General features: G+C 38.5%; 1 protein-coding gene across 8 annotated transcripts in view; it reads right to left on the bottom strand.

Moving 5' to 3' along the window:
- Window positions 1–13,359, bottom strand: part of LOC126162434 (peptidyl-prolyl cis-trans isomerase G-like) — a 333,524-nt gene that overhangs the window by 135,616 nt on the left and 184,549 nt on the right. For all 8 annotated transcript variants that reach the window (XM_049918938.1, XM_049918937.1, XM_049918941.1 and 5 more), the window contains one exon: window positions 908–1,045. In XM_049918938.1, coding sequence (XP_049774895.1) covers window positions 908–1,045 — 138 coding nt within the window. The remainder of the gene's footprint in view (window positions 1–907; window positions 1,046–13,359) is intronic.

Genomic DNA, 13,359 nt, shown 5'->3' with positions numbered 1-13,359 from the left:
TTCTTGCTGCGGATGTCACTGTTGAATGCCATCAATATTGAACTAATTGTCATACCTAACCAGGCTATTACCAATATCACACACTGTCTACAAGCTCATTATACTGATGACTAATATGTGAAGTACAATCTAGGGACCTGACTACTGGAGCCTGAATAGCGTGCTGCCAGAGGCTGCAAAAACCGTACACTGATGAGAGGTGTCTCTTTGCACAGAGTCAAGTGAGGTAAGGTGCTATTTGAGTGTGCAGCTTGAGCACTAAGTGGGTGTATACACTTGGTGATGGAGTGCACTATTCTATGCTTCCGCCAGTTGAAGATGCTTTGGAGGGGCTGCCATAGAATACACAAGCAGACCTCTCCAAAAATGTCAGTACCAGTGAAGACATAGAAGAGACTAGTCTATTTTGGAAGAAGGTCTAGATTAAAAGTTCTTGTTATATGGTTGTTAACTGCAATTGTGTAAGTTTATCTATGGAAATAGATTGTTTAAATCAAAGTCACTGTCAAAAATAATTTAAGTAGCTAAAGATGGCAGGAACTCCATTTCCATTTTGGGGAATAAACCTTTTCTGGGGTCAGTTTTTGGCAGTTAACATTTTGTTTTCCGTTTAACCACCCTGATTCAGATGTCCACTCCCTCATCGTTCATGGCACCTTGTACAGCATGTTTGAGTACTGTAGGTGGTAATAGTTATGCAGACAGGACGAGGTTGCACAGGGCAGATTAGCATGGAGAATTGTTTCAAAGCAGTCTAAGGACTGAAGACCACAACAATAATCGACATAAATTATAGCATCATGTCTGTTGTATTTCTAAATCCTATAACTACATTATGAGCAAGATTATCCAAATGGCACTAATAGAAAATACTGACTAAATGACAAGTAGGACAGAAATATATTACCTTCATCCATCTTGAAACATAGCCCAAATTAAGTTTACCACAAATATGATCTTCTGTTTCAATGTCTGGTCTTAATTGCAACTGATTTGAATCACAAGATGAAGACACACAACAGTTATTTGAGCATCCTGGTTGTTGCTGAAAATAAAGAGTGGAATGTTCAGTGAGAAATTGCTAACAATACAAAGAAGAAATGGTAATTGTGAGATATAGAGAATTATGGCACCACACTCTGATCACTGCTTACTTGTAGCTGACTTGAATGCTAAATCAAGAATAGGTATAACAAACAGATATAAAATTAGTGAACACAAGAAACTGAGGCAGTTAAAAGCAAAAGGGTGTAGTGAGACAAGACCACAATTCTCAGAAAATGAGCTTCAAAGTTTGTATCAAATTGAAAATTCCATGTTCATTTGTTATACTGTCTAATGTAACCATCATATGCAGTGGTTATTAATGAAGCTACACATACAATATCTGTGAATTAAATTCAGAATACTGTGCTCAGTTACTTTATCATTAATCTAGTTAGCACTTAACACCCCTCTGCCTCCAAGGATGTTACTTATTTCCTCAAGACTCTCATCAATATCAGGTTGGGAAAGACTCAAAAGAATGTAATACAATATTTTGTCCATCCCATTTTCGTTTATTACATTAATCCAAACACTTAACTTTTACGGGTTACACATATAATGGAGTGTATATGGCAAATGCATAAACAATTTTACATACAAAAACTTAAGGAAAAGATAGACTGATACTCCCACAAAGACGATACATTGAGTCATGGACAGGTACAATGAAAAGATGGTTACACATTTAGCTTATGGCTGCTGGAGATGGTCATCTTGTGGGCATGAGGTGTACTTGTATGTGTGAATGAATGTGAGCATGTGTTGTTTCTTTACTGAAGAAGGCTTTGGTCAAAAGCTACATGTGTAACTGTCATTTTGTCGTGTTTGTCTGCAACTCAAAGTGTCATCTTTACAGTGAAAAGCAATCTATTTTTTCCTTATATTGTTGATATCCCAACTTGGAGTTTCCATTGTTCAATGTTACATACACAAATTTCCAAGCAATCTCTTAGCACTACACATACTCTGATTTGTTTCTATTAAGGGGAAATGTCTACTCTGAGTAACACATACCCTCAGATGGCACCGCCACCACCATCACCACCACCACCACCACCACCACCACCACCACCACATTGTATGCTTGGCCCTCAACTTGCTTGTGATCTGTTATATGGTTTGGGAACAGATGTTTTTGATATGTGCTTCAGATTCGTATAGAATCGATGGTAAATTGGAGGTACAAATGGAAGATTCTGATATTTCCCTGTTATGGCAGATGGTGGACATCGCTATCCTAGCTTTCATTGTCTTAAGTCAATAGAATCAAAAATCTTATCTTTGAGGGTAGTCTTATAAAACATTGCACACAGGAGTGGCCTGAAATCACGAACTTGTGGTCAGTAGTCTTCAGCAAGGCATACTTTATTATATATATCCAAAACTTAATGATGGTTTCTTTGTTCTTGCTCTGATGCCTGCATTGTCATCAAAGGCAATGAGGGTCATTACAGTCTGAGGAAGTTGATGTACATGCCTCAGAAAACCATCACTATCGGCATTTCCACTGCCTGTCTGTACATTTCAATGCATCAAATTACCTGATTACAACAGCTTACCAGTTATTTGGAACCAAAGACACTTATCGGCACTTGCATCTCTTTGTATCCAAAGAGAAAACACTCCTTGTTAATTAGGTGTTCAGATAATAATTAAAAAGCTGTTCAAATCACCTGACACACATACATCCCTTTGCCACCAAGCAGATTGGTTCTTCCATTACAATACTGTGCACATATGTCTAAATATTTGGTTTTGTCACTTACATCCCTATGCTTCTAACTGCCTCAATTTCAGCACAATGATGTATTTGAAACAATATTACAATATAATGAACATTCCAGAATGGAAATAAGGTATAGAATCAAGAACAAACACATGCTCATCTGCAGACACATGAGAAGTGTTGCACAGCCACACCTGAAATACAAAGAAAAATTATTTAATTTTCTCTTTTACTCAGTACAAACACAGCAACCGAAACATTAACATCAACAACTGGATCATCATTGCCACAGAGGTTGAGTGTGTGTGTGTGTGTGTGTGTGTGTGTGTGTGTGTGTGTGTGTGTGTGAGAGAGAGAGAGAGAGAGAGAGAGAGAGAGAGAGAGAGAGAGAGAGAGAGATCTTCCAAACATTTGCAGTTGAACATTTTCTTGTCTAAACATCGAAATCTAAGTTATAAATTGTAATCTATAAGAATTCCCAACTGATCAAGAGACTTCAGGTATGTGGATACAGTAAAACATAATAACATCAAGGTTCATTTGAAAAACTATATAGTAATTTTAATTTCTTATATTATCAGTACAAAGCACTAACTGTAATCTATATAATGTTAAATGATCAAACAAATACTTTACAAGCAGAGAAGTTACTAGCTGTTTTTCCACACATACTTCCCAGATGTTGTTCCACTATCAACAAATGCTTCATATTTATCCATATTAATGGAAAACACGTTTCCAGGTTTTCTAGAAGAATTGCCACCCTGACAACATACTTAACACACTGGAAAAATTCTGTCTACGTTTAATTAAACTAAGAATGTGGCCTCTTATGAAACAGCTGTCTGAAGAATGAATGTAAATGCCTGAACCAGAGAGTATAAAAAATTTAGTACCAAGTATAAGAGTAGAAGACAATCAGCTCTAACAATCTGAGGTAGTAGAGTGAAAGTGGGGAAGAAAAAGAAAGATATACTGAAAGCATAGTCAAAGTCAGGTTTCATGCTTTTACTTGTACATGGTGTAAGTTTTTTTTATAAGATCAGTCTGGCTGATCAGGTCTGGCTCCCTGGTTATGGTACTTCACGCAGTACTGATACTGAGGACTCATTTTGCGTACAGGACAGACTTCTTGACGCAATTGTTCACCCACATTGCTTAACCTATTCTGCTGCTTTCTACTGATGTCTCTGCAGTACTTTTTGCATGCAATGTTTCTGCAGAATCGTTCTTTAAATAGGAAATGGATGACAGCTGGTGATTTGCTGAAATATTTAGAATACCATTTCAGAACAACTGCTTTATATAACTCTTACTGACTCTGCACAGAGTAAAATACACACTTCACTAAACATTTCAATAAACAACGAACCCTATTGTACCTGTTTCCATAAGCCTGTAGCTATGATCATGAAAAATAGTTACATTTTCACTTTTTTACCTATTGTTTCCATTAGAATTTTAGTAGTGGGATGGACAGGACGTGTACATCAATGGATAGGAAGTGTGCATAGTTTGTCAACAAGTTCCTAAACCGCCACAGGAAAGCCATCATGCTCAAATTAACCTCTGACCCGAGAGCGGGATGAAACCCAAAATAGAAAACTCCAAAATATTTAATGAAGCATGGAACGTACTTTTAAAAGACAAGTAAGACACCATATACCACAGGACAGAGGGGGAGATGTTCATGTCAATCGACAAAAGTATTATCTCTATAGAGGTCAGGGCTGGCTGCAAAATTACCTACACACAAGTAACTGGCCTAGGTGTATTCACGTTTATCATCGACTGCTTTTACTGGCCACCCAATAATGCCGTAACAGTTATAGAATCAGTCAAAGAAAGTCTACACTCAGTAGTGTGGTGGATGTACCCCGATCCTGCAGTATTAGCTGCAGATGACTTTAACCTAACAAATATAGACTGGGACACCAATGAGACCATTGAATGTGCTGTGGACAGTTAGTTTTCTTATTTTTTTATTTACACGTCAAGTTCCGTAGGACCAAATTGAGGAGAAAATCTCCAAGGTCATGGAATGTGTCACTATGAGAAATTATAACATAAAAGTAATAAAAGATAAAAATAAAATGTTTATGAATCCAAAAAGAGTCAAGGCATAAGTTTAAGTAAACGCAGTCAACAATACAACGAGAATCAGGTTAATTTTTCAAGGTACTCCTCGACAGAACAGAAGGAATGACCCATGAGGATACTCTTCAGTTTCAGATTTTTGAATTCTAGTGGTAGCTTATTGAAAATGGATGCAGCAGTATACTACACACTTTTCTGCACAAGGAAGTCCAATCCAAATGATTGATTTCTGCCGAGTGAAAGCTGCTTATTCTTAGGAATAAGCTAATATTGTTAACAAAAGTGACAATAAGGAATATATATATTGAGAGGCCAATGCCAAAATACCCAGACCAGTGAACAGGGGTTGACAAGAGGTTCATAAACTTACACCACTTACTGCCCTAACCACCCATTTCTGAGCCAAAAATATCCTTTTAGAATGGGAAGAGTTACCCCAAAATATAATACCATAGGACACAAGTGAATGAAAATAAGCAAAGTAGACCAATTTTCACGTTGAACAATCACTCACTTCAGACACCGTTCGAATAGTAAAAATGGCAGCTTTAAGTCTTTGAACAAGATTCTGAACGTGGTCTTTCCACGACAGTTTACTATCTATCTGAACACTTAGAAATTTGAACTGTTCAGTTTCACTAATCATATGCCCATTCTGTGAAATTAAAATGTCAGGTTTAGTTGAATTGTGTGTTAGAAACTGTAAAAATGGAGTCTTACTGTGATTTAGTGTTAGTTTATTTTCTACAAGACATGAATTTATGTCATGAACTGCACTATTTGAAACTGAGCCAATGTTGCACACAACATCCTTTACTACCAGGCTACCGTCATCAGCAAACAAAAATATTTTAAAGTTGCCTTTAATACTACAGGGCATACCATTTATACCATTATCAGTTATACAAGTCTTGTGTAGTACTTCTGAGCACAATTTCAAAAAACTGACTTAAGCAATTATTTTGACAGTCTAAATTCAATGGAAATACTTTACACCCTGTAACTATAAAAAGACCTGACATTATCGACAGTGTCAGTATACATATACTAGGTAACCTATCAATGTTTTGCAGTTGCTAAATGCATATGGGAATTCTGTATATGTCCTAATCTCCTCCTATCCTTAATCTCTCTGCCCATCTTCTCCCCCCCCCCCCTCCCCCTTTGCCCCCTTCTCCTCTTTCTCCCTCTCTTTGTTCATCTCCTCTTCCTCCACCTCTCACTGTCTATCTCCTCCTCATCCTTCTCTCTCTCCCACTTTCTTCCTGCCCCCCCTCTTTGTCCATCTACTCTTCCCTTTTGTCTCTGACTGAGTATTGTTCATTGTTGTTGCAAGTGAAATCTTGATTGAGAAATAAATGTCCCTTAAAATAAATAAGTAAATTGTTGTATTCATTAATACGAAGGACACATGAAATATCTCTCCAGCTGATGGATCTGTAAGGATAGTAACTTCAATGAAAGTATTTCTTGTACTTTTAATCTGTAAATGGGTAAGGTTGCAAAGTTTCGAATGATTCAGATTCCATAGTACAGTAGCATTCTAATTGTAAGTCTAAAAGCCACAAATACAACATTCTTCTTTCCTCTTAAAACTGACTGCAACAAAGAAAATGAAACAGCACACCATTGTGCATCCAGTTTTTAAAAAAATTGTCAGGAGAGAGAATATATGTGGAAGAAAGAGTTCGTCTAGTGGTGTGAATGCCCGATATCTACGCAGAGGTGTCAACTTATATAAAATATCGGGGCAGGATACTGGGGGTCTTGTCCCAGAAAATTTCCTAAATTTTATATGAAAAATAGTGATTTTTAAAGTTTTTTAAGCATTTTAGAGTCATATGACCAACATTAGAACCCCAAAAACTGGACTCTTGATAACTCGACACTCCAGGAAACTCGACAAGCCTGACACTTTTTTAGCTTTGAAAAAAAGAAAAAAAAACAAACACACAGGGTATTTTCATAAAAAGCTAATTTAACTTTTTGGACTCTAAAAAAGAAACACAACATAAACATGCACAGTATTTTTGTAAAAAGCTAATTAAACTTACAGTAACGATCATGCTTATAGGCTATTACAGAGCAGTGAATGTATAGCTCTGAAAAGACTGAAATTATATTTAAATAAATCCTAAACTATCATTAAAAGAATAAAACATAAAATATTGCTGTCACACAGTAACAGCATTTTGATTAATAAGTGAAATAGCTAATTTAAGCTTACTTTGAATAAGACTCAGGGTTCATTAAATAAAAACAATATCTCAAGTTAATGCTTTAATACAGTTAATAAAGTTAATACAGTATGCTTAATACTTTCAGTCAAAAATTATGTAAACAGCGGTTTTTAATTGGGTCTTACACCCTAGAAATATTTAAGTATTTGAAAATAACTAAGACAGTATTATAGTAACATAGTAATACAGTACTAAACTAGTACTAATGTTTTGAAACTGAAAATTTAACACTATGTATGTATTTAATTCTCTATTTTATAAAGATTTTTAATATTGCTCTAAATGCCATTATTAGGGCTAGAGTGTCTTTAGAAATGCGCAAATGTTGACTGTCTGTCTGGATTACTGAATATGAAGTCGTTGATGACTGGTTGGATATCCAATTCATCCAAAACATCTCAGTGGGCATGAAGAACAGCCAAGTTGTTCAATCGCTACTGTTCCATTGTTGATCGGAGATAAGACTTCAGACGTCTAAGGGCGCTAAATGACCATTCTGCTGTTGCTGTCATGATCTGAACTACTTGGAGAAGCTTAATGCACTTCACTAGTTCACATAACATTTCTCAAACTGCAGGCTCTTGTTTAATGTACTTTCTTATATCACGCATGTTTCTTACAACCAGGTGTTTTTTTATTAGCGATATTGGCTAACATATTCAACTGTATGCACAGTATTTCAATGTCAAGGTCATTTCTGAAAAACTCAGTTTATTTTCCAAACTTGTTTCACCTCTGTTTACTAAAAGAAAGCATTCTTGTTCATCTGAAATGACCTGTGTGAGTCCAGTTGAAGCAAACCACTCAGTAATGCAAGATTGAACCATTTCACAAACTTCAATGTAAATAGCTTTCTAGTATTCCTTTGGGGTTTTGAAAGTATGCGGTGAGCTGGCTTCATTGTTTTCATACTTCTTTGGTATACTTTGATAAAATAAATAAAAAAAATATGAGTATACAATGCAATTTATTATGAAAGTGTTTTCTGTGGATGATCTGCTAAACAGGCCATTTTCCAATAGCTGTTAGGAGCAGAAAGTGTGTTAAAGAGTTAAGTGAATCTACTTTAAATGTAAACCTAACACCAGAAGGGTGCAGGAAAAGGCTCACATAACACTAAAATCTTTTAAATACTTGCAAAATATTTTGATCAGCTTCTCAATTATCCAGAACCAATCCATAAGCTCAAATACTCAAACACTCATCAAAATCTAGAAGAAGAATTTCCCCAAACTATCAAAGAACTTGAAGTTATTAAAACCTTTGACAGGTTGTCTGCACATGTTTGTTAACATTGTGTCATTCTGCCTATATGAAACATGTTACCACATTTTGTAGTAATGCATCCTGTGTTCAGACAGTCAGACATTTATAACGCCTAATTATAATTTCAATTACATACCATTTAAACAATACTACATAATATCCTGAATGTTTGATGTTGTTTATGCTATAGCAGTAGCACCCACCAAGTTAGTGCAATATTAGCCATAGTTACGGCAGGCAGTCTCTGTTGGTTGTTGCCAGTAATGTTTACAGCAATGGGTCTATTTAATTGGTGCAATAAAAATAGAGTAATAATGTAAAATGGTGTATGGATTATGCTTATTGCAATTACTAAATACCTAGGCAAAGTTACATAATTCCCCGGATTAATATATTTTAAATTTTTCTTAGCTGTGCACTTACCATTTGAGTTTTTCTCTCAGTAATTGACACTGGCAGTTGGTTCAATAAAAGCACCTGTAGTTTTATGAAGCTCTATATTTGCAGGGATTTATTAGTTTCATGATTCTCAAATGACAGATGTTTTATACAGGGACATAGTGAATTATGAGCAAAATTTAAACTTACTGTAAACCACATTCTAAAGAAGTATGTGCTAAGTAAGGGGATTAAGGACAGAAAAGACACACAGCGGTTTAATGACAAAATTCAGAAAATGCTGATGAAGCGGAGATTGTTGCACTCTCAGTACAAACAAGAAAGTGATAATGTTGAAAGACAAAAGTTAGCAGAAATTTGTGCATCTTTAAAAAGATCAATGAACGAAGCATACAACTACTTTCAGCATCATACTTTAGAGGAAAATCTTGTCTAGAATCCATGAAAATTTTAGTCCTGCATAAAATCGCTGAGTGGGTTGAGGAATTCTCTCCAAATATTCGTCAACCAGTCTGGTGTGGAAATACAAAACAGCACAAGGAAAGCTAAAGTTCTAAATTTTGCTTTCAAAATTATTCACACTGGAAATCTCTCACCCTGCATTAAGTTCAAAGTGACTGGAAAAATGTGCAGGTGATTCCTGTACATAAAAAGGGTAAAATAATGGTCCCGAAAAATTACAGGCCAATATCCGTAACATTAGTTTGCTACAGAATTCTAGAGTGTATTCCAAGTTCGAATATAACGAATCTCCTTGAGACTGAAAAGCTTCTGTCCACAAATCAGTATGGATTTACAAGCATCATTCATGCAAAACTCAGCCTGCTCTTTTCTCTAATAATAACCTGTGAACCAAGGATGAGGAATGACGGGCAGATTCGATATTTCCTGATTTCTGGAAAAGCATTTCACAAACTGCCTCACTGCAGACAGTTAAAGGTCTGAGCATAAGGAATATGTTCTCAGATATGTGAGCTGCAAAGAGACTTCTTCAATAACAGAACTCATGTTATATACTGACGACATAATGACTTTTATGATGTTACACTTATGGGTGTGGGCACCATCAAGGGCATTCCAAGACAGGAAGTCAGACACAATGCAGAGAACAGGCAAAAGTGGAGATAAATAGTAAAATTAGTGCCCTGCAAATTGTAAATGTTCTGGGCAGCTGTGCCAGGGGAGAAGTTTCGTTTCAGAGAATTAATTGGTAATCCCATCCAGCACCTAGATGCTTTTGTAAGGCATCACCGCTGAAGATCACCACAAAAAGGCACACCTTAGCAGAGGTGTACCACTGAGAACTGGTTAGAATGTTACTACTGCAGTTCCCACTCACAAAAGGACTGAGGGAAGGTCCAAGTGACGTAACATACTGTTGTCACTGGCCATAATAGGAGTGACAGTGATGTTTAACTACCAGCTGAACATTGTTGCTACCAAACTTGGAGTTTGCTAATTTGAAGTCCAGAAGCATCCCTACATATCGACTAGGAGCAGGGGAGGAGTCTAAATGTGGTTGGCCAGAGGTGGCCTGGAGGTGCAGAGCAACTTGTCAGACTGGCTGAAGCTTGTTAAGTGCCAGTGGACTGATGGCTAGATTATAGCAAGGGTGAAATAATGCACCACTACGATTCTTTAAAGACCCATGTTTTTGTATTCAGAGAGTGTTCACAGGTAGATCGTTGGGGCACCAACACCACGTCACTCGTGGCCAGCCTTGGTAAGCTCCGACATGTCTGTTTTCCTAATCTGGACTGGCTAGATGGCTGATGGCTGATTATAGCAAGGGTGAAATAATGCACCACTACGATTCTTTAAAGACCCATGTTTTTGTATTCAGAGAGAGTTCACAGCTAGATCATTGGGGCACCAACACCATGTCACTCGTGGCCAGCCTTGGACTCACATGAGAAGCAGCACTAGCGCTCCAATGAGAAAAGATGGAGCGCAAAGAGCACAAGAAAGATGGAGAGGCCTAGAGAACATGCCTGATGAGGGAAGACATGGCCAGGACAATGCTACCTACATGACTTCACAAAAACACGGGGGTCGAAGGTATAGCCAAGCAACAAAAAAGAGCAGTGGGTGTAGTCCATAGAGGGCCACAAGGGCAACAACACACAGTGACAGTGCAACCCAACAGCAGAACGTGCCATTGTCACTTTCAGTGGCAGTGGTGGCCACCGAGCGGACGGGTGGCGACAGCGGGCAATGGCCTGGCACAGCAAAGCAGAGGGCATCGCGACACCACGACCGTCGCAGTGTCACATAGTGCTTGGCTCAGCTCACCTCAGCATAGCATGGCTCTTTCAGCAGCGACGCTGTCTCGTGTTGCCTCTGCACAATTGTCAGCAGATACAGGGTGTTTCAAAAATGACCGGTATATTTGAAACGGCAATAAAAACTAAACGAGCAGCGATAGAAATACACCGTTTGTTGCAATATGCTTGGGACAACAGTACATTTTCAGGCGGACAAACTTTCGAAATTACAGTAGTTACAATTTTCAACAACAGATGGCGCTGCAAGTGATGTGAAAGATATAGAAGACAACGCAGTCTGTGGGTGCGCATTCTGTGCATCGTCTTTCTGCTGTAAGCGTGTGCTGTTCACAATGTGCAAGTGTGCTGTAGACAACATGGTTTATTCCTTAGAACCGAGGATTTTTCTGGTGTTGGAATTCCACCGCCTAGAACACAGTGTTGTTGCAACAAGACGAAGTTTTCAACTGAGGTTTAATGTAACCAAAGGACCGAAAAGCGGTACAATAAAGGATCTGTTTGAAAAATTTCAACGGACTGGGAACGTGACGGATGAACGTGCTGGAAAGGTAGGGCGACCGCGTACGGCAACCACAGAGCGCAAGGCGCAGCTAGTGCAGCAGGTGATCCAACAGCGGCCTCGGGTTTCCGTTTGCCGTGTTGCAGCTGCGGTCCAAATGACGCCAACGTCCACGTATCGTCTCATGCGCCAGAGTTTACACCTCTATCCATACAAAATTCAAACGCGGCAACCCCTCAGTGCCGCTACCATTGCTGCACGAGAGACATTCGCTAACAGTATAGTGCACAGGATTGATGACGGCGATATGCATGTGGGCAGCATTTGGTTTACTGATGAAGCTTATTTTTACCTGGACAGCTTCGTCAATAAACAGAACTGGCGCATATGGGGAACCGAAAAGCCCCATGTTGCAGTCCCATCGTCCCTGCATCCTCAAAAAGTACTGGTCTGGACCGCCATTTCTTCCAAAGGAATCATTGGCCCATTTTTCAGATCCGAAACGATTACTGCATCACGCTATCTGGACATTCTTCGTGAATTTGTGGCGGTACAAACTGCCTTAGACGACACTGCGAACAACTCGTGGTTTATGCAAGATGGTGCCCGGCCACATCGCACGGCCGACGTCTTTAATTTCCTGAATGACTATTTTGATGATCGTGTGATTGCTTTGGGCTATCTGAAACATACAGGAGGCGGCGTGGATTGGCCTCCCTATTTGCCAGACATGAACCCCTGTGACTTTTTTCTGTGGGGACACTTGAAAGACCAGGTGTACCGCCAGAATCCAGAAATAACTGAACAGCTGAAGCAGTACATCTCATCTGCATGTGAAGCCATTCCGCCAGACACGTTGTCAAAGGTTTCGGGTAATTTCATTCAGAGACTACGCCATATTATTGCTACGCATGGTGGATATGTGGAAAATATCGTACAATAGAGTTTCCCAGACCGCAGCGCCATCTGTTGTTGAAAATTGTAACTACTGTAATTTCGAAAGTTTGTCTGCCTGAAAATGTACTGTTGTCCCAAGCATATTGCAACAAACGGTGTATTTCTATCGCTGCTCGTTTAGGTTTTATTGCCGTTTCAAATATACCGGTCATTTTTGAAACACCCTGTAAAAGAAAGTCATGGCCTTATCTAACATTGTAGTTGCTGAAGGCAGAGCAGTAGCATCTAATATTAGTGTCAGTGATGTCCTTAAACTCAACCCCCGGCTTTCATTGGTACAAAATCAGCATTAAATAAAATTATTAACAATGTGGACATAGCTTTTGAATTAGTACATGAAACAAACAATCCAATAGTGTTAAAATTCACAAAAGCTCATATTTAGGGCCCTGCACAAGGTAAACTGCTCATGCGTGAATCATCTTCCACATGGGAAGAAGTGAGAAATATATTGTTGGAAAATTACACATGTAAGTGTACTTTGGGTTACCATGTTTGTAATATGTTTTCTAGTAGGCAATCAAAGGAGGAATCAATTGCAGATTGGGCCAGTAAAGTAGATACATGTCAATATTAGCTTTGTGAAGCTTTCCATCACGCAACGCCAGCACCATAACTGGCAGGATCTTTCTCATTAGTAGGAAAATTAAACAGAGCAGTATTCATTCAGAGAGACTATGGTGATCGCATACAGACAACTGTATGTGCAAGGGGCAGAAACAGCAGCTCACTGAGGCCTTGACGGAAAAGTTGGTAATTATATCCACCAAGAAGAAAGGCTTTGGTGACAAAAGTCATCAGGACAAGAAAGGGAAGGTAACCCTTAACTGTTTCATATGTGGA

This window comes from Schistocerca cancellata, chromosome 2 (assembly GCF_023864275.1).
Source record: "Schistocerca cancellata isolate TAMUIC-IGC-003103 chromosome 2, iqSchCanc2.1, whole genome shotgun sequence".
Taxonomy (NCBI): domain Eukaryota; kingdom Metazoa; phylum Arthropoda; class Insecta; order Orthoptera; family Acrididae; genus Schistocerca; species Schistocerca cancellata.
This window is presented reverse-complemented; position numbering and strand designations above follow the sequence as displayed.